This window comes from Syngnathoides biaculeatus, chromosome 5 (genome assembly GCF_019802595.1).
Source record: "Syngnathoides biaculeatus isolate LvHL_M chromosome 5, ASM1980259v1, whole genome shotgun sequence".
Lineage (NCBI taxonomy): Eukaryota > Metazoa > Chordata > Actinopteri > Syngnathiformes > Syngnathidae > Syngnathoides > Syngnathoides biaculeatus.
The window spans coordinates 32,153,170-32,175,309 of NC_084644.1; the positions used below are offsets into that span (position 1 = coordinate 32,153,170).

The window sequence follows — 22,140 nt, forward strand, 5'->3', positions numbered from 1 at the left end:
TTAATTAACTTCTTTGAGGGAAAAATTATTATGGAGTGTAAATGTAGAAATGTGATTAATCCTCAACTTTGACCTTGTACAAAAACATCTATGGCTCATATCGTGTCGATTGTCTGTGAGTGGCCGCATCTCTCATTACAAAACAAATGTACGCATGACAGATGATGTACTAATACTACCTCCAGAATTGCCAATCAGGCCCAAATTAAAAGTCACTAACGCGTTTGAATCCTTCCAATCACCGACAAAAGTCGAAATGACAAAGCTCCGTTCGTTCGTCTCATCGTTTTCCGAATGGAGCCGAGTTAGTCTTGAAATTGGCGGACCTGAAAGGAACACGTTTGGAAAGCCGTTTTAGCAGCAGTTCATTATCCATCCAAGGGTCCGCATACTAGTACACTTTTTGCCCTCACTAGTATGACAATTCAATAGACCGCAGTAGAATAATTGAGGCACACTAGTTGAATGACTTGAATGTCTTACTAGTAACTTTTTTTTCATTACTTGAGCCTCTTTTGGCCCACTGGTATGCAGTTAAACCTTATTGTAAACTTCGGTGGTGTTGTAGTAACACTACTAGCTCAAATTAGACATGTGAAGGATTATTCAGTAGTACTGGATAGAGCAAATGCTCAAATGTTTGAGGTCCAATTACCAGTAGTACGCTGTTTTTACTCAATAGTATGTCAGTTCAGCACATTAGCAAAATAACTATGGTACACTAGGAGTAGAAGTACATTTTACTTTCAGCACTAAAAGTGATGCGCTAGATCACGGGTGTCAAACTCAAGGCCCGGGGGCCATGTCTCCCCCCCCCCCCCCACGTGATTTTATGTGGCTCGCTAAGGCATATCTAGTGTGTCAACTTCCACAGTTTTTGTGAAAATCTGGACCAAAATTACAAATTGTCAAATTCCATAAATGATAACATTGAAATTACAAGAATTTTTGAATGACCAAACATGAAAAATAGTTGAAAAACTGATTACCCTTGATTTCTCATCCCAGAAATAGTTCATAAATTGATATAAATATGATGAGACGATTCAATATTTTTAGGGTTTCACAGTCATAATGGCCCTCCGAGGGAAACCATAAGAATAATGTGGCCCTCGACAAAAATTAGTTTGACACCCCTGCACTAGATGCTAACTGGCATAATGTTATCTCACTGATAGTAGCACTAATATTTCATACAGTTGTCAACGGGTACACAAATTTGTCTGGCTAGTAAGACAGTTATAAGGAGAGTTTGTCCTGCTACTGTGCAGAAATGCTACGCAGGAGTGGAAAAAAACAGCAGTAGTAAGACACAGTTGTTCCACTAGTGCCCTCAACGAAAATGGTCTTCTCCCTCCTTTGCCTTTCCTTCTTCTAACAGCTGCGCTTCCCTCAATAATACACGAGCAACGATGAACCCAAGCGGGGCTTAAGTCGAAAACACAGGCGGAAGGACGAGGATGAGCAAGGCAAGAACAGAGTTCACAAAAAAAGAGACAAAAATAGGACAAAGAAAAACAGACGAGACCAGTCGGAGATCAGGAGAGGATGGTTGAAAAGGGAGGATTGTTTTTTTTTGTTGTACTCGCTTGTCGGTCATCCATCTCATCAACGTTCTCGAGTCCATATTTGTTCCTCATGATTGCCGAAGCTCAATAGAAGAAGTACACTGCCAATGGCAGAGAGAGAGAGAGAGACAGACAGAGAGAGAGAGAGAGAGAGAGAGAGAGAGAGAGAAAGAGAGAGAGAGAGTCATCAGGCTAATGGGCCCCGAGCAATGCATCACATACCCTCATATATTAAACAACCCATGAACGCCACCAAAAATGTGCTTGTCAGATACACCTTTTTAAGTATGATGGGAATTTTCTAAATTGGAAGCTTTTCCAACATAATTAAAGAAGTAGTACATGATTAAAACTATCTGTGAAAACAAATTGCCGTCTCTGCCCACTCCCTGTGCCTGTGAACTGATGTGCAAGTAAACACCACGCCCAGGGAAAAACAACCAAAGAGAGAAACCATGGATGATGAGGTGTAAATCATTTCTTGTGCACTTTCAGGAAATAAAATTTTCCACAGTTTGTTTATAATAACCTCATTCTAACTATTTTGAGTTAGTGTGAGGTTAAGAAAATGAGTCCTTGTTCCTCTCCCTCTGATACTGAATGATGAATTTACAGTGAGACAAAACGAGATGTCGGTGGTTGGGGGCACCAGTTGCATAAGACAGATGATAAGGAGAAATAGACAAAGTTGGATTCCTCATTATTGTCAAAGTACTTTTCCTCTTGTACATTTTTTATACATCAAATTAATAATAATAACATTCATATTAATGGAAAGTTTGCAATTTTTAAAAGTTCCCAAATGACCAAATTCAGAGTTTTGCTGTCGGAATCCCGGGCCACATTTCCCCCGCCGCTGGTATAAAGCGTGTAGGAGCGAGTACATGAGTACTCTTGTGTACTCACAGAATATTATTCCCAGCATGATGACTCCAATGATGCCCATCATGATCATCATCTGAAAGGAGAAGCAGACGCCACCGGTAACATCTGAACATTGCGGCGGACGTGCGCTCGCGTGCCCACCTTGCAGTTCTTCCACCAGTACTTGTTCTTGAGCTTGGCCGCGCAGCTTTCGAACTGGGACGCCCCCGCTTGGAGAGCGTCCGCTCTGTCATCCAGCTCTGAGAGCTTCTGGTCCCTCTCCAGAACCTTGTCCACGTTCACTCTCATGATGTCCACCACCTGGCGGTCCAGGGCAGGAAGAATTTGATGGAAACATATTGGAATCACAGAAGTCAGCAGTTTGCCGGGTGAGTTATTTTTGTTTGTGTGTTTACCTCCTCGACTTGGGCCTGCGTCTGCTGCAGCCTGCGGTTGCTGGAGGTGTTGGGCGGCGCGGGGGGCGCACCTCCCGGGGCTCCGTCTGCCCCGGGGGCTCCTGGAGCGCCGGGGGCTGCGGCATCTGGGGCGGACCTGAGAAGAACCGTATTCACAAATGAAGACGAAATAATTGACACGAGGACATGGGAGGGGGGAATCTAATCAGTCCGTGTAGAACTTAAGGCCTTGGGGTTACATTTTATGAGGACCCCCACTGTAAAGCAAAGTACTTTATGGTTTTTGCGACGATCTGTATCAAAAGTGCAAATTGTTTTCATTTTTAGTAATGTTGAACTATTGTATTTTCTAGTTGGACCAGCTACTGCCCCGTATTTTCCTTGTCTCCTGATTACAAAAGACAGTATCTATCAATTTCAAGTTCTAAGTTTTCTATATGTAGTATTATGACAATGCACCCCGTAATCTGTTCAATGGGATTAGGATGAATGTAGACTGGTTACTTCATTCGGCACACATCCAAGGACATGCAAAACAAGAACTCTGAAATTCATTCATTCATATACAGTGGAATTGCCTACAGTCGCCACAAGAGGACAGCAAAATACTACATTAAACTTCTCATTACATTTCAACGTCATTGTTTCTCAAGAATATGCACTGCAAACTTTCTTATAATTTTGTTGTCTTTTTCAAAATAGTTTATTATTAGAAACGGGACTATGGGTGATCCAGTGCAATTCGACACTACTTTAAACTACAAACGCAATAATAATCATATTTTATCCACACTGTACAAAATGTGCATTATTGTAAAGTATAGTGTTCCTCCAGGTATTTGCGACTCGTGTATTCATGTATTTGTGGATAATGGACCTTTCCAACCTGTTAATCACTCGTACAATAATAGCCATTCAAATAGCTGTATTGTCTTAACCCCTGGTTTGACACGCCCCTCTCGCCGTATTGTGGCACAAGAAATGCTGCTTGTCCGTAGCGTGCGCTTGGAAAAGTTAATGTTACGAAGAAAATGGTCCTCAGATGCGCTTGGGGAACGTGTAATTCTGATGAAAGATATCCGGCTAGATTACAAGGGGCCCGGTTGATTCATTTTCCAAAGCCTAAAACAAAGTTGAGCAAGTGTCTACGATGGATTAAGGCTCGCGGAAGACCGCACGTACAGCTAAATGTGGACAATATCAACAAACACAAGGCAGTATGTTCGAAGGTAAGTGAGGGAGAAGTATCTTCTCTGAGTTTGATTGAATTATTATCAGTGCTTTATACATTGCAGGAGAACAACTTTCACTTTTTTAGCGTATCACTGACCTAATGAATGAAGTGTGTCATGTTTTATGCCAAAGAGTCAGGTTAGTTAGTTACTAAATGCGGCATGTCATGCAAGACAAAATGTCTATTTGAACTATTTTGTATCACATCGGACTTTTAAGACAGGGTTCGATTACGAGCCAAGTCAAATGAATGCACCCACCCACTTATAAAGGCTACAATGATATTACTCGTCATCTTTCGAAATAAAAAGTATTCACCCTGCTTTACATGCGCAGTACGATTCCACTATTTATCCTGTTGGATTGCAATATGAAGTTTGTGAAGCGTCAAACTTTTTTTGCATCGATCGCCAACATTTCGCTGTAACTCTGACATTGCGTCCTGCTTCGTCCAAAATCTTAATTCCGTGTACATATCATTGCTTGAAATAGTTGAGTCTTCTCTATAGAACCCTCTTGGACACATCTGGCACATTTGGCAAAAAACATACCACAATGTTACCGGGAATACACGATAGAGAATCCATTTCAAACCTGTTATTTTCAGACCCATTTTGGAAGATTGTGGGGAATGGCAACTGTTGTTAAGGGGGGGCAGAGCTGAAGATCGCCAGTCGGAAAGGTCCATTAAGGCAGGGGTGTCAAACTCATTATTCTCACGGGGCACATTGGAGTTATGGTTTTCTCAGAGGGCTGATATGACTCTGTATAATCGCCTCATATTATCACACATTTGCTACAGGAAAAAATTGACAACTTGTTTTGGAATTGCAAGTGATTGAAAATTGTTTCATCAAGGAGTTTGGAAAAAAATGTGTGCTGTGACTCAGTTTTAGTAAAAGCGAAGACAATTTGCAATTATGGTACGGATTTAGGCAAGAAACATGAAGTACACACACATGATTTGCTTTAGAGGACCAGGTAAAATGATGCGGCAGTCCAGATCTGGCCTACGGGCCCACAGTTTGACACCTGTGATTGAGCATCTTCAATAAATCTAACATGTATGTTTTATACACAGACAGAACGTGGAAGATCAGTCAGTACAAACAAATACAAAAAAAAAAAAAAAACCACCACAGATAAGGAACAACGCAATTTCATCTAAATATAAACAAACACACGTTTAAGATGCATTCGATTGTGCAAGTGTACAAAATGTGACTGTTGTCTTGATTTTAGAATCCACTTTTGTAATCAAGCATAATTTAACTGGACAGAAGTGCCCATTTAATGGTAGAAGGATGCTCAAAGTGACTCTAGCAATGTCACCATTTTTTTGTTGTTTGGTATGGCGTAGTTAGTAAAATAAAGTACAGCAATGATTACAAAAGTAAGATGATACAAACGAGTTTCAATGAAAAGCACAAACTCGCCCAGAATCCAACATCCTAATAAATGGATCGAATTCCGCATAAACACTCACATGTTCTTATGCAGTCGTTTGTGCTGACTCAGCAGAGGCGTTTCGGAAGTCCAACGATGAAACGAAAGAGCGACGAAACCGCACGACAATCACAGGGAGGGTAAAAAAAAAAAGAGAGACAGAGAAACGAGAAGAGAAAGAAACCGACAAAACAGAGGAAGCGGAAAATAGTTTTTCAGAAAAGCGTCAAAGTGCCGCAGTGCAGCAACACCCCCCCCCCCCCCACAAAATTAGCCAGTCAGCAAATAGACGTGAACTGATGTGATGCTGAGTACTTCGCGACTGTATCCAGCTCCTTTAAAAAAAAAAAAAGGAGAAGAAGGAAAAAGTCAATTGGCTGTCTCGATGTACGAATTCCCACTCCAAAATCCCCCGAAGATGATTTGTTCCGTTGCCTTCCTTCTTTCTGCGCGTCACTACTTGAAGTGCGAGGATGCGCGGACTGCTGCAGCTGCTGCAGTAATGCGTCGAGGTGGTCCTCTCCCACCTTTCCGCACTTGGACTCGGAGCCACAGTGCAGTACGCACCCCCCCCCCCGCCTCCCCCGCACACTTGGCAGTAGCCTACTGCAGTTTTTGCTCGGCTGCGGGGGAGGGGGGGGGGGTGATTACACGTCACCGCAGTGCGTGGATGCCCGCCGAGAGTTGACTCAACGCTTTTCTGTCGTTCGCATCACAGGACAGCAGCGGTCCTCGTTTTGCGACACTTCGAGTTTACAAACAACGCGCAACAAAATCCAGTGGTGCGTTGACAGTTCTGTGGCCACGCTCGATCTCAAATCATCATCCCCCATGGAAATGATTTGAAATGCCATGAATCCATTCCAGCCCCCGCCCCATCAAAAAAAAAAAAGTAGAATAGCCCTGTATAGGATTGTTTTTCTTTATATAAAACATAATAAATTAGGAACTTACAGTTTGAACATCATAATGAATTAATAGCGGCTATTTCTGATGTGTATGATTCTGCACCGGGGTCAGTACAACTGTTATGCTTACATAAATAAAAAAGAGTTTCACGACTACTGCGACTTGTAAATTCTTTAATATTGTTGATTTTTGACAAAGAGAGAGACTGTACAATATCCCTATAAATATTGTCATATTAGTCTAGTTTACATGCAGAGTTTTGTGTCATTCAGACTGAAGATCTTTAGCCAACTGCTTCCATGCGATGTGATCGATTCTGATCAGGTTTCCGCATGTGAATGACATATTTCATCAGAAAAGGCAGGCGTGTTAACAAGATGGACAGCTGTGTTCTATTTAGTGTTTTCCTTTTTTAGTTTTGTCAAAAGATCTTGATAAAATCAATTGAGAAGAAAAAGATGTCACACGTGAGCTCTACATAGAAGCCACTATGTATCACCCATTATTCTATTCTTGTGTTTCTCTCATTCGTGTCCAATTATGTTACTTAAAACATATTGCTGTGATACCTGCTTGTTAGCCCATCCATGGCATATTAAATGCAGTACCTTGACTTTGACGTTAAAGTTGTTTCATGACTAACCTCGGAAATTCATTTTACCAGTACGTCATAGTGGACGGAGAATTTATGTGCTAGTATTAAATCAGCAAATTGGTGTGATTGCAACAGCACCATTTTCTGTTTTGTTTGACCCAGAGTCATAAGCATAAAAATGTAAAACTCCTTTCCCACATGAGGCATTATAATACCCAGTAAAATACTAATTGCTCCATTATCTTTTCTTACTACATTTGAGATCAGAGTATCGAAGATGACTCATACCTCAAATTTGCGCTTGCAACAAAAAGCAAAAACATACAAGTAAGCAAGCAAGCCAGGGCTTTAAATTGTAAAATTTAAATTTGGCCACTCTTTAGTCAAGGTATGACTGTACTTGCTTGAAACCTGGTTGCTTTAGTCAGGATGAATCTGATCTATATTTCTCCAAGCTTATTGAAATTCCCTCTTAAAAGCAAACCTTCAATACTGTAAATTCCTTCTTTATTAATCTCTTAACTCCCATGGAAATTTTCCACCCCCCGAGAAGTGGCACAACTGATGTGTTAAAGCAAAAGTAATACACACACAAGTACCACTTGTCACCTTTAAACATTCCATTTATATACATAGAAATGAAATTAAAAAAAAAAATAACACCACAACTTGTTTGAAAGCCTTTGCGAGGTGTCAGCGATGTTTGCCCGTGCGGTTGAAGCGTCTGTAGAGGAATCGGATCCTCTTCTCCAAGTTGTGCCTTTCCAGAGTCATCATCCGGTCTCCCACCATCCTCTTCTTCCTGATGATACGCTGCAGCTCGTTGCCCTTGAAGGCCTTCAGCCAGCAGGGGGCCTTGATCAGGTCTTTGGGGTGAGCTTTGAAATCTCCTGCAGACACACGCGCGCACATGCACAAATCAGAGGGTACACATTATTAATAAACTGTAATTATCAGTAAGAGGCAAAGAAACATTTCTGACAACCATAGGACACTTTATTTCGGCTTTGGAATGGGAATGCGGTGTTGTACAGCTTCATCATGAATATCTTTGCTACTGAATGGTGAGTACACAACTATGGTCCACTTTTCGTACACATTTGTAATTTTGTCACGCATTGCTCTTGCTCTCAACATATTACACACGCTTGAATGTGTTTGTATTGTTTTAAGTGTTTAAAGACCTTCAAAAAGTAGGCAATGTCAATGTTACAAAACACGCTTAGTCTGTACTATCTGTATTAGTCTATTATTATTATTATTATCATCTATTATTATAGTCTGTATTACTATCATTGTTTTTTTACTTATCGCTGGGGTGTGTGGAACTTTTACTCCCAGCATTGAGGGGGACTTACTGTATTTGACGTAATTTCTGGACTACAAGCCGCGACTTCTTTCACACGCTTTCAACCCTGCGCTATATGCGGTGATGCGGCTAATTTGTGCATTTTTTCCTAACGGCTGCAAGGGAGCACTTGAGCAAAAAAGGAAAGAGTGTGACCGGAATATATGTGCCGAGGAAGTGACTTTTACTGGCCATGTTAGTGCTGCGCTATTGTTAGCACTGTGATAGCGTGTTACTGACATGTCTCTGATTTTTACCGGTAAGTTACGTTTTTTTTTTTTTTTTTTTTTTTAACCGGCCCTGTCAGCGCCTTGCTAGCGTGTTAGCGCCGCACTAGCGTTAAACTCTTTCCGTGTACCGTATTCTTGTGTAAATATCTCGTGTTTCAATGTGGGCAATTGCAGCTTTTACACAGCTGCGGCGTATGTATGTACCAAATGGTATTTCCTTTACAAATGTACTGGTTGAGGCTTGTAACCAGGTGCGCTCTGCAGGCCAGAAATTATGGTATTTACTTAAGAATATAATACACAAACACTTGTTCATTAAACTTCTGTAAAATGTAGCAGACTTCACATAAAGCCATGTTGATGAAACATACTAACCTAAGATTCCGATGTTGTCATACACCCCAAACATGCTCCTTTTCTCATTCCATCTGTCGACCACTTTTGGCTTGGGGATGGCATGCATCCTGATATGGCAGCAAGGACCTGCAGGGGTCACATGAGCACTCCTTTAAGGCTGGATTTGCAATGACATAATTCAGAACTGTTGGGAAATGTGTAATGGCAACATAAATAGAGAACAACTCTTTGGATTGCAATCAGCCTCTCCCACATATGGACACAAATCTGATTTGTATGGTTTGTGTCGCTATTCATCTGTAGTGTGAATGCGTAAATTGGATATCCCCCCCCCCCCCCCATTAATGTGAGCTTTACGTTTATATCAAAGTTGCCCTAGACTATCACATATCGCCGCTGCCATGCAGAAACATGGAATGTTTAAATTTGGTCTGTTTCAGATTGTTCCACTAATCTATACTATTGCTGAAACCTCCTGGGGTCTTTTAATTTGAAATTAAACACTCAGCCAGCGGCACATTGGACGACTCGTTCGAGCGTCGGCCCCACTGCTTTAAATTGCAACCACTGAATTTAAAGTGAAATACATATAACAGAGAATTATCATTGATACTATCAAAACACTCAAATGTTTAAAAAAAAAAAAAAAAGACCACAAGGAACTGAGCGTGCTTTGCTGTACTTGCCAGTGGAAAACGCCCTCGCGGTGTCCAGCAGAATCCCCGCCGAACGATAGAAGGAGGCTCCAGCTCGCAGTAAACCCCCAAGAGCAAACATGTCTTCTGCGATCACATTACAAAACACAGACTCAAAATTTGAAAATAAGATGCAGTGTCCGTACTTCGCGGTTTTTCGTTTGTCCTCTTTCGCTTTCTGTCGCCAGCCTTTCCATTGACCGCTCACGTACTTTGAGCTAGCACACAACGCTAACATTCAGTCTTGCCACTAAGTAAGAACCAGCGAGTCGCACCGAATAAGGCATTTACCTTTTTTTCGGTCGCACGTCAGTTGGATATTTTGTCGCTACAACGATAAACAACTGTCGCATGAAAAAAGCAACGTTATTGACACTTTGACGTTCTGGTCGAGGATGCAGCCATCTTTATGCATTATCCCACAATGCATTGCGCCGAACGACTGCCATAAAGCAGTTGTAAAGTGAAGCGAATCATTTCCCAGTATTGTACTGTGTTACTATGAAGTAACATTTCAATTAAAACAAAACAAAAAAAACATCCATCCGTCCACCCATTAATTTTACATACCGCTTATCTTGATTTGGGTCGTGGAAGTAAATCATACATAAAGTTGAGTCGAACTGACTAGCAGTGTAATTGTTAATTATATGCTTTTATGAAATGGTGTATTTGATAAATGTTCTTAAATTAATAAAAATGCCATTTGACACATAGTACAGATTATTGTGTAGAAAAGGACAAAAGTATAAGTACTGATTCAACTCTTGTACCTAACTGTAGTAAAGGTACAGGGTCTGAAATGGACTAAAAGCCAAATATTATTATCTCAAATAACAATAATAAATAGGGCTGCAACTTGCGATTATTTTACTAAACAATTAATCAGCAGATTGTTTTGTGTTAATTAACGAATAAGGCCCGATGACAGCTGGGATCGGCTCCAGCACTTCCGCAACCCTTGTGAGGATAAGCGGCTCTGAAAATGGATGGGGTTGGTTGGGGGGAATCCATGCAAGAATACAGATTCATTTTGACAATTCATTGGTTGTCAGTTAATAGATCAATGGTTACACCTCTAATTTTGTAATTTTAATATCTTGCCACAATAACAAAAAGACTTCACTGCACACAAACTACTGTAGTCTTCGTCTTTACCTCTTTTATTGCATATAAAAGGTTAACATACACTTGTTCAAATGCTTTTTTTTGTGTGTGATATAACGACCCGAGCCCAAGATAAATGATTTTATTTTATTTTTTTTACACCATCAATGTTACCTGATCAGTGCAAGCCAAATGGAAAAAAAAAAAATCTTCTCAAGGGATGAAGTAAATATAAACAAGTGAGATAATGTTGCTGTCACCACTTTTGCATGTAGGGCTGGATGGATGATCACTGTAAAGAGCTATAGCTTCCTTAAAAATATATCTATAATTTTAATTACATTAGTTCATAAAGATCGATGGATTGACTGTAACTGACTTGTCTTTGAAATAGTCAGTCATCCATTTTAGTTGACCATTTGAAGGTTGTTTGAAAGTTGAAGATTTTACAATCACACCCACGCACGCTTGAAGCTTTCAGTTTTATTGTGGTAAAAATTGGATGGAATATTTTGTCATCCTAAAAGTAGCAAAATCAGCATCATTTCAATTTGTCCCTGCTTCAGTCTTTGACGGGTTCCAATGTTTGGGTGGAAATTAGGCAACCTGAAACTAGTCAATATCATTTTCCATGACCCTGTTCTTTCAGTGGGGAGTGAATGACTGAACTTGAAATCTGTTCAAATAAAAAAATGCTCTTCGGAGAAAAAGCGTTGATACTGCAGGAATGGTGAACAGCAAACAAATTCACAAAAATGAAAAATGAAAGCAAAATAAATAAAAGCATCACAGCTTCACTCTAAAAAGCTGACACGACCACACACTCTAGCGACCACTTCTGTGCCAGGAAGTGTCAGTGGAACATTTCAACATCATCAACAAGTTGAATACCAGGAGGTGTGACACATCTGGCTGGCAAATCGCTCTGCAAGTTCAGAGCTCAGCTCTTTCCACGTGAAGGTCTTTTTCCCCTCCCACGGTGACGTGCACCGCTTGAAGAAGACCCCGTCGGCATAAGTGACACAACCTAAAGGTCTACTTGCATGTGCTCATGAGAATGGAAAAGATCACAATGCTCACTTTTCATTGACCATGTCAGAAATGCACAGTTTGAAAAGGAAAATTGCTTTAGAGGTTCTATTTTTGTACCCCTGGTCACAAAGCAGCATACTCTCAAAAGCAGGTCCTGAGGGTGACACAACAAAGATTAATACCAAAGTGGAGTCTTGTGTTTGCTTGGTTGCTGGTTGCCTTTTATTAACCATCCATCTATTTTCTTAACCGCTTATCCTCACAAGGGTCGCGTGGAGTGCTGGAGCCTATCTCAACTGTCAACGGGCAGGAGGCAGGGTACACCCTCAACTGGTTGCCAGCCAACCGCAGGGCACATAGAGACAAACAGCTGCACCCACAATCACACCTAGGGGCAATTTAGAGTCTCCAATTAATGCACATTTTTGTGATGTGGGAGGAAACCGGAGTGCCCGGAGCAAACCCACGCAGACACGGGGAGAACATGCAAACTCCACACAGGCGGACCGGGATTGAACCCGAGTCCTCAGAACTGTGAGGTCAATGCTTTACCAGCTGATCCAACGTGCCGCCCATTTTTATTATTATGGAGTTTGCATGTTCTCCCCATGTCTGCGTGGGTTTTCTCCGGGCATTCCGGTTTCCTCCCACATCCCAAAAACATGCAACATGAATTGGACATTCTAAATTGCCCCTAGGTGTGATTGTGACTGTTTGTCTCTATGTGCCCTCTGATTGGCTGGCAACCAGTTCAGGGTGTACCCCGCCTCTGCCCGTTGACAGCTGGAATAGGCTCCAGCACTCCCTATGACCCTCGTGAGGATAAACGATCGATTATTATTATGCATCCATCCATTTTTCTGATCCGAATGGTTGGTTGGCTCTATGTGCCCTGTGATTGATTGGCAACCATGCTTGAAGATAGCTTTGATTGTTTTCAGAACCCCCGGAACCCTTGTGAGCATAAGCAATACAGAAAATGGATGGATGGGTGGGTGGACATTATATGGCTACAACGAGATGAAAAAATGCAATAAAAAGGCCTAAAGCCTTCAAAACAACAGCAACAACAATAAAGCAGACAAAAATAAATACCTAATGCATACCACAATCGAGTATTTAAATTTTCTGTATATGTGTACTTTTCACAGAAAGGACTCAAAAAGTGACACATGTAGTTAAAATACGGTCATAAAACCAGTACATCAAATAGCAAATCAAACATTTTACAATTCAAAGTGAAAATCAAAATTAATCAAGACAAATCTAATACTGTCCTGTCTTATTAAAAATGCCTGCTGAAACAAAAATGTTTAGAAGTGCTTAAAAAAAAGTCCACTGAAGAGCCACTACTTGGTTAAAAAGAACAAGTAAATTCACCGTTTGGGAAGAAACATACACCACCAATGAACGCACCAGCCTCTGACGGTGACGGTTAATGGAGAATTTCTGATGTGGCCGCCGTGATCTGAACTGAATCTTTTGTTCTCTTTTTCGGTATGAATGGACATTTTCTGTACATCCTTTGACATTTGGAGTCAATGAATCATTGTTTTGTTTACGCATGCAAGCACATCACAACATGCATATGCTTTTTTTTTTTTTTTTTTTTTTTTTTTTTTCGGAACCCGGTGCAGCGTTTTCTTTACTGGCGATGATGTCAATGGCTTGCAAAAAAAGACGGGCCGGCACGTGAGGGTTGGGTGCTGATGTTTTTTTTTTTACACTAAGGTGTGAACTACAAGTGATGCTCAGTGACGCACGCACACAAAGATATAAACGTTCTCTTTTGAGTTTACAAAATAAAACTGCTGTTTTGCAGTACAAGTATTTTGTATCGAGTATTTTTTTTCGCACAACATGTTTCACAGTAATTAACCACATTCTAGTATGAAACATATCATGTTATAACATGAGACATATTACGTGATAATTTGAAAGCGACCTTTTTTTTAGGGGGGGGGGGTGGCACCAATACGCTTCCGTACTTTTCAAATATCATAAATCAAAAATAATAAAGGTTAAAAGTAAATTTTTAATCAATAGGTAGGTGAGTATGCAAGTGAATTTCTTTTTTGTAGTAAAAAAAAAAAGGAAAAAGCAATGACAGTAGAAGTTTAATCACATTAGATTTTGCACAATTTACTTACCACTCACTTTACTTACAATTTTAAAAAAGACAGTTTGACCTGCTAGGATCATGTTTGAATTCATAATAATGCATTCTTGTTTAATAGCGTTCGACATAGTAGAAACAATCTACGTTGCATGATTTTTCTTTTTAGATCTCACACGTAAGTATCCATATTATTAATTCTTTAAAAAAATGAAAGCAAAAAAAAAAAGGCTAGTGGAATTTTCTCTCTATGTATATACTGTATATTCCATTTCAATATCCAAGCCGCTTAGCCGAACCATATCCCAGCTAACACGGGGCGAAAGGCTGAGTACACCCTGAACTGGTCGCCAGTCAGTCGCAGGGCACTTATACCGTTTAGTTTCCTGGATTACCCAACATTATAACAGTCAATTTGACACACACCATAAAGGAGGGTTAATACAGTTTGATTTTATTAGATTTTTCTAAAGTGATCTTAGAGAGAGAGAGAGAGAGAGAAAATCCGTGGGAGGAAGTGGGTCTCCCGCTGTCTGCGTCTTACATTTTCCAAGCTACCGAAAACTCCTCCCCCTCAGCTATAACAGACACCCGATCACGCAACACTGCCAAAAGCCTCAAGCATTGAGGCCACATTTCCCCGAGAGCAAATTAGAAATGCTTCTGGAGTATTTGATCTCTGCTCTGATGATGTTTTCTATCTCAGGTATGGCTGGGAACATTCCCTCTTATAATGGGAAAACTTTTTCTGACGGTCGGACTTGTTTTATCCAGAGGGTCTCCGGGAGGTGCAGGAGGTGTTGGCGGCGTCCAACTCCCAAGTTCTTCTCCCATGTGACTGCTCTTCATCACACACTGTCGCCTGGACCAAAGACCACCAAGGGTGAGACCACTCAGTTGTTTTTGTTATTTGGGTTTATTTATAAGACTGCAGCAGATGCTTGTTTATCACATGGGAGGTTTTCCAGCTCCTATAGGTTTGGACTGTATAAAAATAATCTCTTTATTTAGTTTGACATCTCCCACATCCCTTAAACATATTTTATAGTAATAAAAGGCACTTTTCAAATCAACCCATACCACCTGTTCTCAATCTGTTGCACGCTCAGTTCTCCAAATAAGAAGCAAAGTTGGCTCACTTCAAGCTGTTTAATTATCCAAAACATACCAAATGAGTTTGATATGAAATAACTCCATCAAACAGCTTTGGTTCAAATCTTGTAGTGAATGTCGTGCTACCTTTCTGTGCCCAGCACTGTGTGGAGACAGGAAAAGAGCGGTTTGCAGTTTTGGGGCTTGAGATGGTTGCAGCAAGGCGAGCAGCGTGTCCGATGCCCCCGCTGCCAGGTGACAGGAGGCGACTGCGGCCTGCGAATCAGCAACGTCGGGGAGCAGGACGGAGGCCTGTACACGTGCGAGTTTCAGAGTGGAGGACGCGTCGTCACGCGCTCGCACATGCTGAGGGTCATCAAAGGTAATCATCCATTTTCTTAGCCGCTTATCCTCACAAGGGTCGCGGGAGTGCTGAAGCCTATCCCAGCTATCTTCGGGCAGGAGGGGGGGGATATACCCTAAACTGATTGCCAGCCAATCGGAGGGCACATGGAGACAAACAGCCACACTCACAATCATACCTAGAGGCAGTTTAGAGTGTCCAATTAATATTGCATGTTTTTGGGATGGGGGATGAAACCGGAGTGCCCGGAGAAAACCCATGCAGGCACGGGGGAGAACATGCAAACTCCACACAGGGAGGGCTGGGATTTGAACCCCGGTCATCAGAACTGTGAGGCCAATGCGCTTTAGTTGTGTCAAAAGAACAAATATAAAACGCTCAGGTGTAAAATTGTACTCTCCAATATTTGTACAATATTATTAGAAAATACTGTTTTAGAAAGGAAAACAATCCATAGAAACAAAAAGTGATATAATAATCTGTACGCGCTTTTATAATGGCAAAATACATCAAATAAGCAGCATAACAATTCCTCCTCATAATCACCTGTGCCAAGAAATCTGACAATGAATCATGTTTTTTTTTTTTTTGTCCCCCCCAGTGTCTTTCTCTCCGATGGCCCCCGTTGCCGGGGTCCAACTTTCAATCACCTGCAGCGTGACCCCTCACCCTCCAACTGCCACAGTGAGGTGGAGATTGAACAACGACTCCTTTGTGCCTCGGAGTAGGGTGCGCCCTTTTACCTCTCCGTGGACCGTGGAGGAAAAGGCGAGCGTGCTCTTGACGGGAGAGTGGACTTGCCTGGTGGCCCGCGGAGGCAAACAGGGCCGAGCCTCTGCGGCTCTAAATGTGAGAGGTGAGATGCCGAACAACTGAGAACTTGAAGCAGGGATCGTGCCCTGACGCAAACTTTGATCATTTCAAATTCATCTTACAATATTGTTATTAAAAAAATGAATGGATTACAGAAGATGTGTTTTTGAGAAAAAAAATCCCATGTGTACATGCACATGTGGCAAAGACTCTCCTACTTTCCACTAACAACCCAGACTGAACTCAGCACCTACAGACATCCAAGGTTTGTCTCACGGTTGAGATCTATCGCTTCAACATACTTCTTTGAGACCAATTACTACTGAGTCAAGGCTTTGGCACCATCTTGTGGCATTGTAGAGTGCTACCAAAAGATCCCAAAATGTGAATTGCTAAATTATTCAACAAATACCAGAGGATAAGTTGAAAAAAAAAATGTATAAACGGACAAAAGATGGACGGAAAAAGGTGACTTCTCGAATGGCAAAACATGAGGGGTCTTACAGTACTCCGTAAAAGATGACCTTTTCGTTGAAAGTTTCCCTCCAATTCTAGGAATCGTCCACCCACCCAGAGACGACACGAAGGTCTATGCGGCTGTGGGATCTGCAGCCACTCTCCCCTGCGTGTTCTCCGCCGGTTTAAACCCGACTGAGACCACCTGGCAGAAACTCGAGCCTGACCCTCTGTCGAGATCATCTCCTGATCCCCTTCCTCCCTCCTTCTCCTCGTTTCCCCCCATCTATCGGCCTACATTGGACCATTCGGCCCGTTTAAAAGACATTGGTCTCGAGGATGAGGGAACGTACATGTGTTCCGGGGTAGTTGAAGGACAAAGCTTCTCTCGGAAAGTTCAGCTGGTTGTGGCTAAAAGTGAGTTGTACGATCTTCCTTCTTTCTATCGTCTTTCACGATAAGCCCAATCTAATCCATTAGTGTGTCTGCAGTCGACCGCTACGTCACACGGACGGAAGCGGTCACGCTGACCTGTCAGCTGACTGACACGAGTGAGGTCACCCGCTACCAATGGGTCCACGTCACCTACGACCTGAGCGGCGCCCGCTTGGTGAAACCCATCCAGGGGGGCAAGAGTCTTCGTCTAAGCCGGGTGTCCCCTGAGGACGCGGCCGAATGGGTTTGCCAATTTTACGGCACAAAAGGACCCCTGGGAAATGTAACGCATGGCATCGCGCCACAATACGGTAACTACTCGAATGTAATTTCATTTCTTGCTTCATACATGCCCTGCGGTTAGCTGTCAAGCTGAATAGTCTTGCCCAATTTTATTTTATGTCTTAAATTTAAATTTAGAACCTCCAATTTGCTGGCAACCAACCAATTTTGTCCAATTTAGATTCATTTTCATTTTAAAAATTGTATTCATGCCCAGTAATTTCCCGCCAACTTGACAAGCATCACTTCCATTTTTTGTTATAATTTATTCCTAAATTTTATTATATTTTATATATTTTAAAGGAAGAGCTGGCTAAGAATGTCTTGGATGCACCACAGGTAGGATGTGACCTAGAGTTGAAAGAGAAATTCTGGAAGGAACTAGATGAAGTAGTTCTGAGCATCCCAGACAGCGAGAGAGTTGTGATTGGTGCAGATTGTAATGGACATATTGGTAAAGGAAACAGGGGCGATGAAGAAGTGATGGGTAAGTACGGCATCCATGAAAGGAACTTTGAAGGGCAGATGGTGGTGGACTTTGCAAAAAGGATGGAGATGGCTGTAGTGAACACTTATTTCCAGAAGAGGGAGGAACATATAGTGACCTACAAGAGCGGAGGTAGAACCACGCAGGTAGATTATATTTTGTGCAGACGATGTAATCTGAAGGAGGTTACTGACTGTAAAGTAGTGGTAGGGGAGAGTGTAGCTCGACAGCATAGGATGGTAGTATGTAGGATGATTCTGGTGGTGGGTAGGAAGATTAAGAAGACAAAGGTAGAGCAGAGAACCATGTGGTGGAAGCTGAGAAAGGAAGAATGTTGTGCGGCCTTCCGGAAAGAGGTGAGACAGGCTCTCGATGGACAACCGAAGCTCCCGGAAGACTGGACGACGACAGCCAAGGTGATCAGAGAGACAGGCAGGCGAGTACTTGGTGTGTCATCTGGTAGGAAAGGGGAGAAGGAGACTTGGTGGTGGAACCCCATAATACAGGGAGTCATATAAGGAAAGAGATTAGCGAAGAAGAAGTGGGATACTGAGAGGACTGAGGAGAGGCGAAAGGAGTACATCGAGATGCGACGTAGGGCAAAGGTAGAGGTGGCAAAGGCTAAACAAGAGGCATATGAAGACATGTACACCAGGTTGGACACCAAAGAGGGAGAAAAGGATCTCTACAGGTTGGCCAGACAGAGGGATAGAGATGGGAAGGATGTGCAGCAGGTCAGGGTGATTAAGGATAGAGATGGAAATGTGTTGACTGGTGCCGGTAGTGTACTAAATAGATGGAAAGAATACTTTGAGAAGTTGATGAATGAAGAAAATGAGAGAGAAGGAAGAGTTGAAGAGGCAAGAGTGAAGGACCAGGAAGTGGAAATGATTACTAAGGGGGAAGTCAGAAAGGTACTACAAAGGATGAAAAATGGAAAGGCAGTTGGTCCTGATGACACACCGGTAGAGGTATGGAAGCAATTTGGAGAGATGGCTGTGGAGTTTTTGACCAACTTATTCAACAGAATACTAGCGGGCGAAAAGATGCCTGAAGAATGGAGGAAAAGTGTTCTAGTTCCCATTTTTAAGAACAAAGGGGATGTTCAGAGCTGTGGGAACTATAGAGGAATAAAGTTGATGAGCCACACAATGAAGTTATGGGAAAGAGTAGTGGAGGCTAGACTCAGGACAGAAGTAAGTATCTGCGAGCAACAGTATGGTTTCATGCCTAGAAAGAGTACCACAGATGCATTATTTGCCTTGAGGATGCTCGTGGAAAAGTACAGAGAAGGTCAGAAGGAGCTACATTGTGTCTTTGTGGATCTAGAGAAAGCCTATGACAGAGTACCAAGAGAGGAACTGTGGTACTGCATGCGTAAGTCTGGTGTGGCAGAGAAGTATGTTAAAATAGTACAGGACATGTATGATGGTAGCAGAACAATGGTGAGGTGTGCCTTAGGTGTGACAGAGGAATTTAAGGTGGAGGTGGGACTGCATCAGGGATCAGCTCTGAGCCCCTTCCTATTTGCAGTGGTAATGGATAGGCTGACAGATGAGGTTAGACTGGAATCCCCTTGGACCATGATGTTCGCAGATGATATTGTCATATGCAGTGAAAGCAGGGAGCATGCAGAGGAACAATTGGAAAGATGGAGACATGCACTGGAAAGGAGAGGAATGAAGATTAGCCAAAGTAAAACAGAATATATGTGCGTGAATGAGAAAAGTGGAGGGGGAAGAGTGAGGCTACAGGGAGAAGAGATAGCGAGGGTGGACGACTTCAAATACTTGGGGTCAACAATACAGAGCAATGGAGAGTGTGGTCAGGAAGTGAAGAAACGGGTCCAAGCAGGTTGGAACAGCTGGCGAAAGGTGTCTGGTGTGTTATGTGACAGAAGAGTGTCTGCTAGGATGAAGGGCAACGTTTACAAAACAGTGGTGAGGCCGGCCATGATGTACGGATTAGAGACGGTGGCACTGAAGAAACAACAGGAAGCAGAACTGGAGGTGGCAGAAATGAAGATGTTGAGGTTCTCGCTCGGAGTGACCAGGTTGGATAGGATTAGAAATGAGCTCATTCGAGGGACGGCCAAAGCTGGATGTTTTGGAGACAAGATTCGAGAGAGCAGACTTCGATGGTTTGGACATGTTCAGAGGCGAGAGAGTGAGTATATTGGGAGAAGGATGCTGAGGATGGCGCTCCCAGGCAAAAGAGCGAGAGGAAGACCAAAGAGGAGGTTTATGGATGTGGTGAGGGAAGACATGAGGGCAGTTGGGGTTAGAGAGGAAGATGCAGGAGATAGGCTAAGATGGCAAAAGATGACACGCTGTGGCGACCCCTAACGGGACAAGCCGAAAGGAAAAGAAGAAGAAGAATTTATTCCTAAACGTCAAGTGTCATGCCTATAAAAATTCTAAAATAGATATTGTAATGAAAAATTCATATGACATTATTCACTTCAATGTCCATACAAAAAATAAATATGAACGGAGAGCGCGTCATCCATGCGCAAAGTTGTGGAAGTCTCATTTGACAACCAAGTGGTAGCCATATTGGCTGCATTTCCTTTCCATGACGTCACGCCACGACATTCGCCATTGAAAACACGCTGTGCCACCTACTATGGGACACGGAAGCTCTTCTCAAAGAAGAGAACGTCTCACAATCGAGTGAAGTGACAAGAAGAGGCAATATTACCCTATCTTTTCGAGCCATATTTAGATGATATGCGGATCACTTCGAACTAACAACAGACTCCCAGACAGTATGTATGAGCCAGCCCGGCTGAAGCCGTGGCCCTCGTCCAAAACAGTGCATCGACACATTTGGCACCCCTGACTTCCGTGTGTGGATCTTTTGTTACATTCTGAGAGGATTACGTCCCCCCACCAACTATATATTTTTTTAGTAGCCGTATACACACTTAGCTGTCATTTGGAATCCACAAAGCTCTCGTCCTTTGCACCCGTGCAATCCATTTTTCACAATGAACCGGATCTTTTTGCAAAGTATGAAGAATGAATCCATCCTCCCGAGTGTTTGAAAAATATCCAGCAATACAACGAGCCGGAATTTTGGCTAACACGAAGGAATAACGAGCTATCTTCCAGCTGGTAAAACTAGTAGAAACCGCTCGAGTGAGCTCCTGCCCCGTACGTCACTTACTGGTTCTTCTCGAAAACAAATCCCTCGAGAGGATTTTTATGGGAGGAGTTACAAAAAGCCATATACGTCAATATCATGTTGTGTGGTGAAAAAACGGATGCGTCCATACCGGCTGCTGTTTTTTCATTAATAACATACTAAAAATCATCCATTTCATGACAGTGGACCTTTAAACATCATGTATATATCATATACAGTCTATATATATATACATATCTTACGGGCGATCTTGCCCAAAATCAGATGGAAGATGCTCCATATTTTATTTCATTCTATTTCTCACAGGACATTTGAGTGGTTTGGCAAATCTGTCATATACCACCTCAGTTGCGCTCGGTGTCAGCGCTTTCCTGGTTCTTCTGGTTCTGATTCTGGCTCAGATGTACAGGAACCATCAAAGGGTAAGAAGCATTTCACACACATAACATATTGCCGTTAAGTTTCGCAAAAGAATTAAAATTTTAAGGATGTCTCTGTAATTGAATACTATATACAGTATATTTCTTTTGCAATGCACAATTCTTTCAATATCAATAATCTTATATCAGTAAATAACCTGAATGGAAAGGAATTTAGTCCACAGACTCCAAAAGGATGTATGAAAAATCTTATATCTGATTTGAATGTATTCTTGTCATTAAATACAAAGTAAAAATAAAACGTAAATAAATTACCAGACGCCCACACTCTTTCAGGACAGTGCTCTGCTCAAAGATGGCCAACATGCTGCACGTGGTTCACTTTATTGTAGAATACTAAAATAAATACAATCATATGAAAGCAAGCCTCTTATTTCTCTGACATTGGGTATCTGACTTTGTTTCACGCAGAGAAAAAGAATATTTCAGTACGCCACGATGGAGTCAATCCTCCACGCAAAGTCCAACGAGCGAGAGGCGGCAGAACGAGGTCAAAGGAAAAACTGAAGCCACGCTAAACCTGAGCCGTGTCACCTTGCACTAAACGGAGCAAGAGAGATTTTAGTGTCAAACAGTCAGATAGCGTTCCAGCCATTTTCTTGAATTTTTAACACTTTGGCATGTTGTCTGCTCTTACTTACTTGTCAATGTTTGCATTTTCCGATAAAGGTAATACCGCATTCTTTTCACATGTACACCGTCTGTTCA

The 22,140-nt window shown here is 42.1% G+C and overlaps 3 protein-coding genes across 4 annotated transcripts; 1 reads left to right on the forward strand and 2 right to left on the reverse strand.

Annotated features, from left to right (window-relative positions):
- Nucleotides 1-80: 80 nt before the first annotated feature.
- Nucleotides 81-5,652, reverse strand: vamp1b (vesicle associated membrane protein 1b). 2 transcript variants are annotated; one of them, XM_061819850.1, is made up of 5 exons: nucleotides 5,568-5,652; nucleotides 2,849-2,984; nucleotides 2,595-2,753; nucleotides 2,475-2,526; nucleotides 81-326 (listed from the first exon to the last, which is right to left on the reverse strand). In XM_061819850.1, coding segments are annotated over exons 1-5 (540 nt in total). In that variant the 5' UTR covers nucleotides 5,570-5,652; the 3' UTR covers nucleotides 81-135. The 2 variants fall into 2 exon arrangements, with proteins under 2 accessions (XP_061675834.1, XP_061675835.1); XM_061819851.1 differs by having other exon boundaries at nucleotides 215-1,669.
- Nucleotides 5,653-7,521: 1,869 nt separating this feature from the next.
- mrpl51 (mitochondrial ribosomal protein L51) lies at nucleotides 7,522-10,114 on the reverse strand. The gene is made up of 4 exons (XM_061819854.1): nucleotides 9,953-10,114; nucleotides 9,653-9,748; nucleotides 8,985-9,092; nucleotides 7,522-7,921 (listed from the first exon to the last, which is right to left on the reverse strand). The coding sequence occupies exons 2-4, from the start codon at nucleotides 9,741-9,743 to the stop codon at nucleotides 7,725-7,727; spliced, it is 396 nt and encodes a 131-aa protein (XP_061675838.1). The 5' UTR covers nucleotides 9,744-9,748; nucleotides 9,953-10,114; the 3' UTR covers nucleotides 7,522-7,724.
- Nucleotides 10,115-14,516: 4,402 nt separating this feature from the next.
- LOC133500712 (hemicentin-1-like) lies at nucleotides 14,517-22,118 on the forward strand. The gene is made up of 8 exons (XM_061819774.1): nucleotides 14,517-14,622; nucleotides 14,691-14,799; nucleotides 15,170-15,390; nucleotides 15,974-16,228; nucleotides 16,741-17,058; nucleotides 17,133-17,387; nucleotides 21,299-21,414; nucleotides 21,844-22,118. The coding sequence occupies exons 1-8, from the start codon at nucleotides 14,574-14,576 to the stop codon at nucleotides 21,937-21,939; spliced, it is 1,419 nt and encodes a 472-aa protein (XP_061675758.1). The 5' UTR covers nucleotides 14,517-14,573; the 3' UTR covers nucleotides 21,940-22,118.
- The last annotated feature ends 22 nt before the right edge of the window (nucleotides 22,119-22,140 follow it).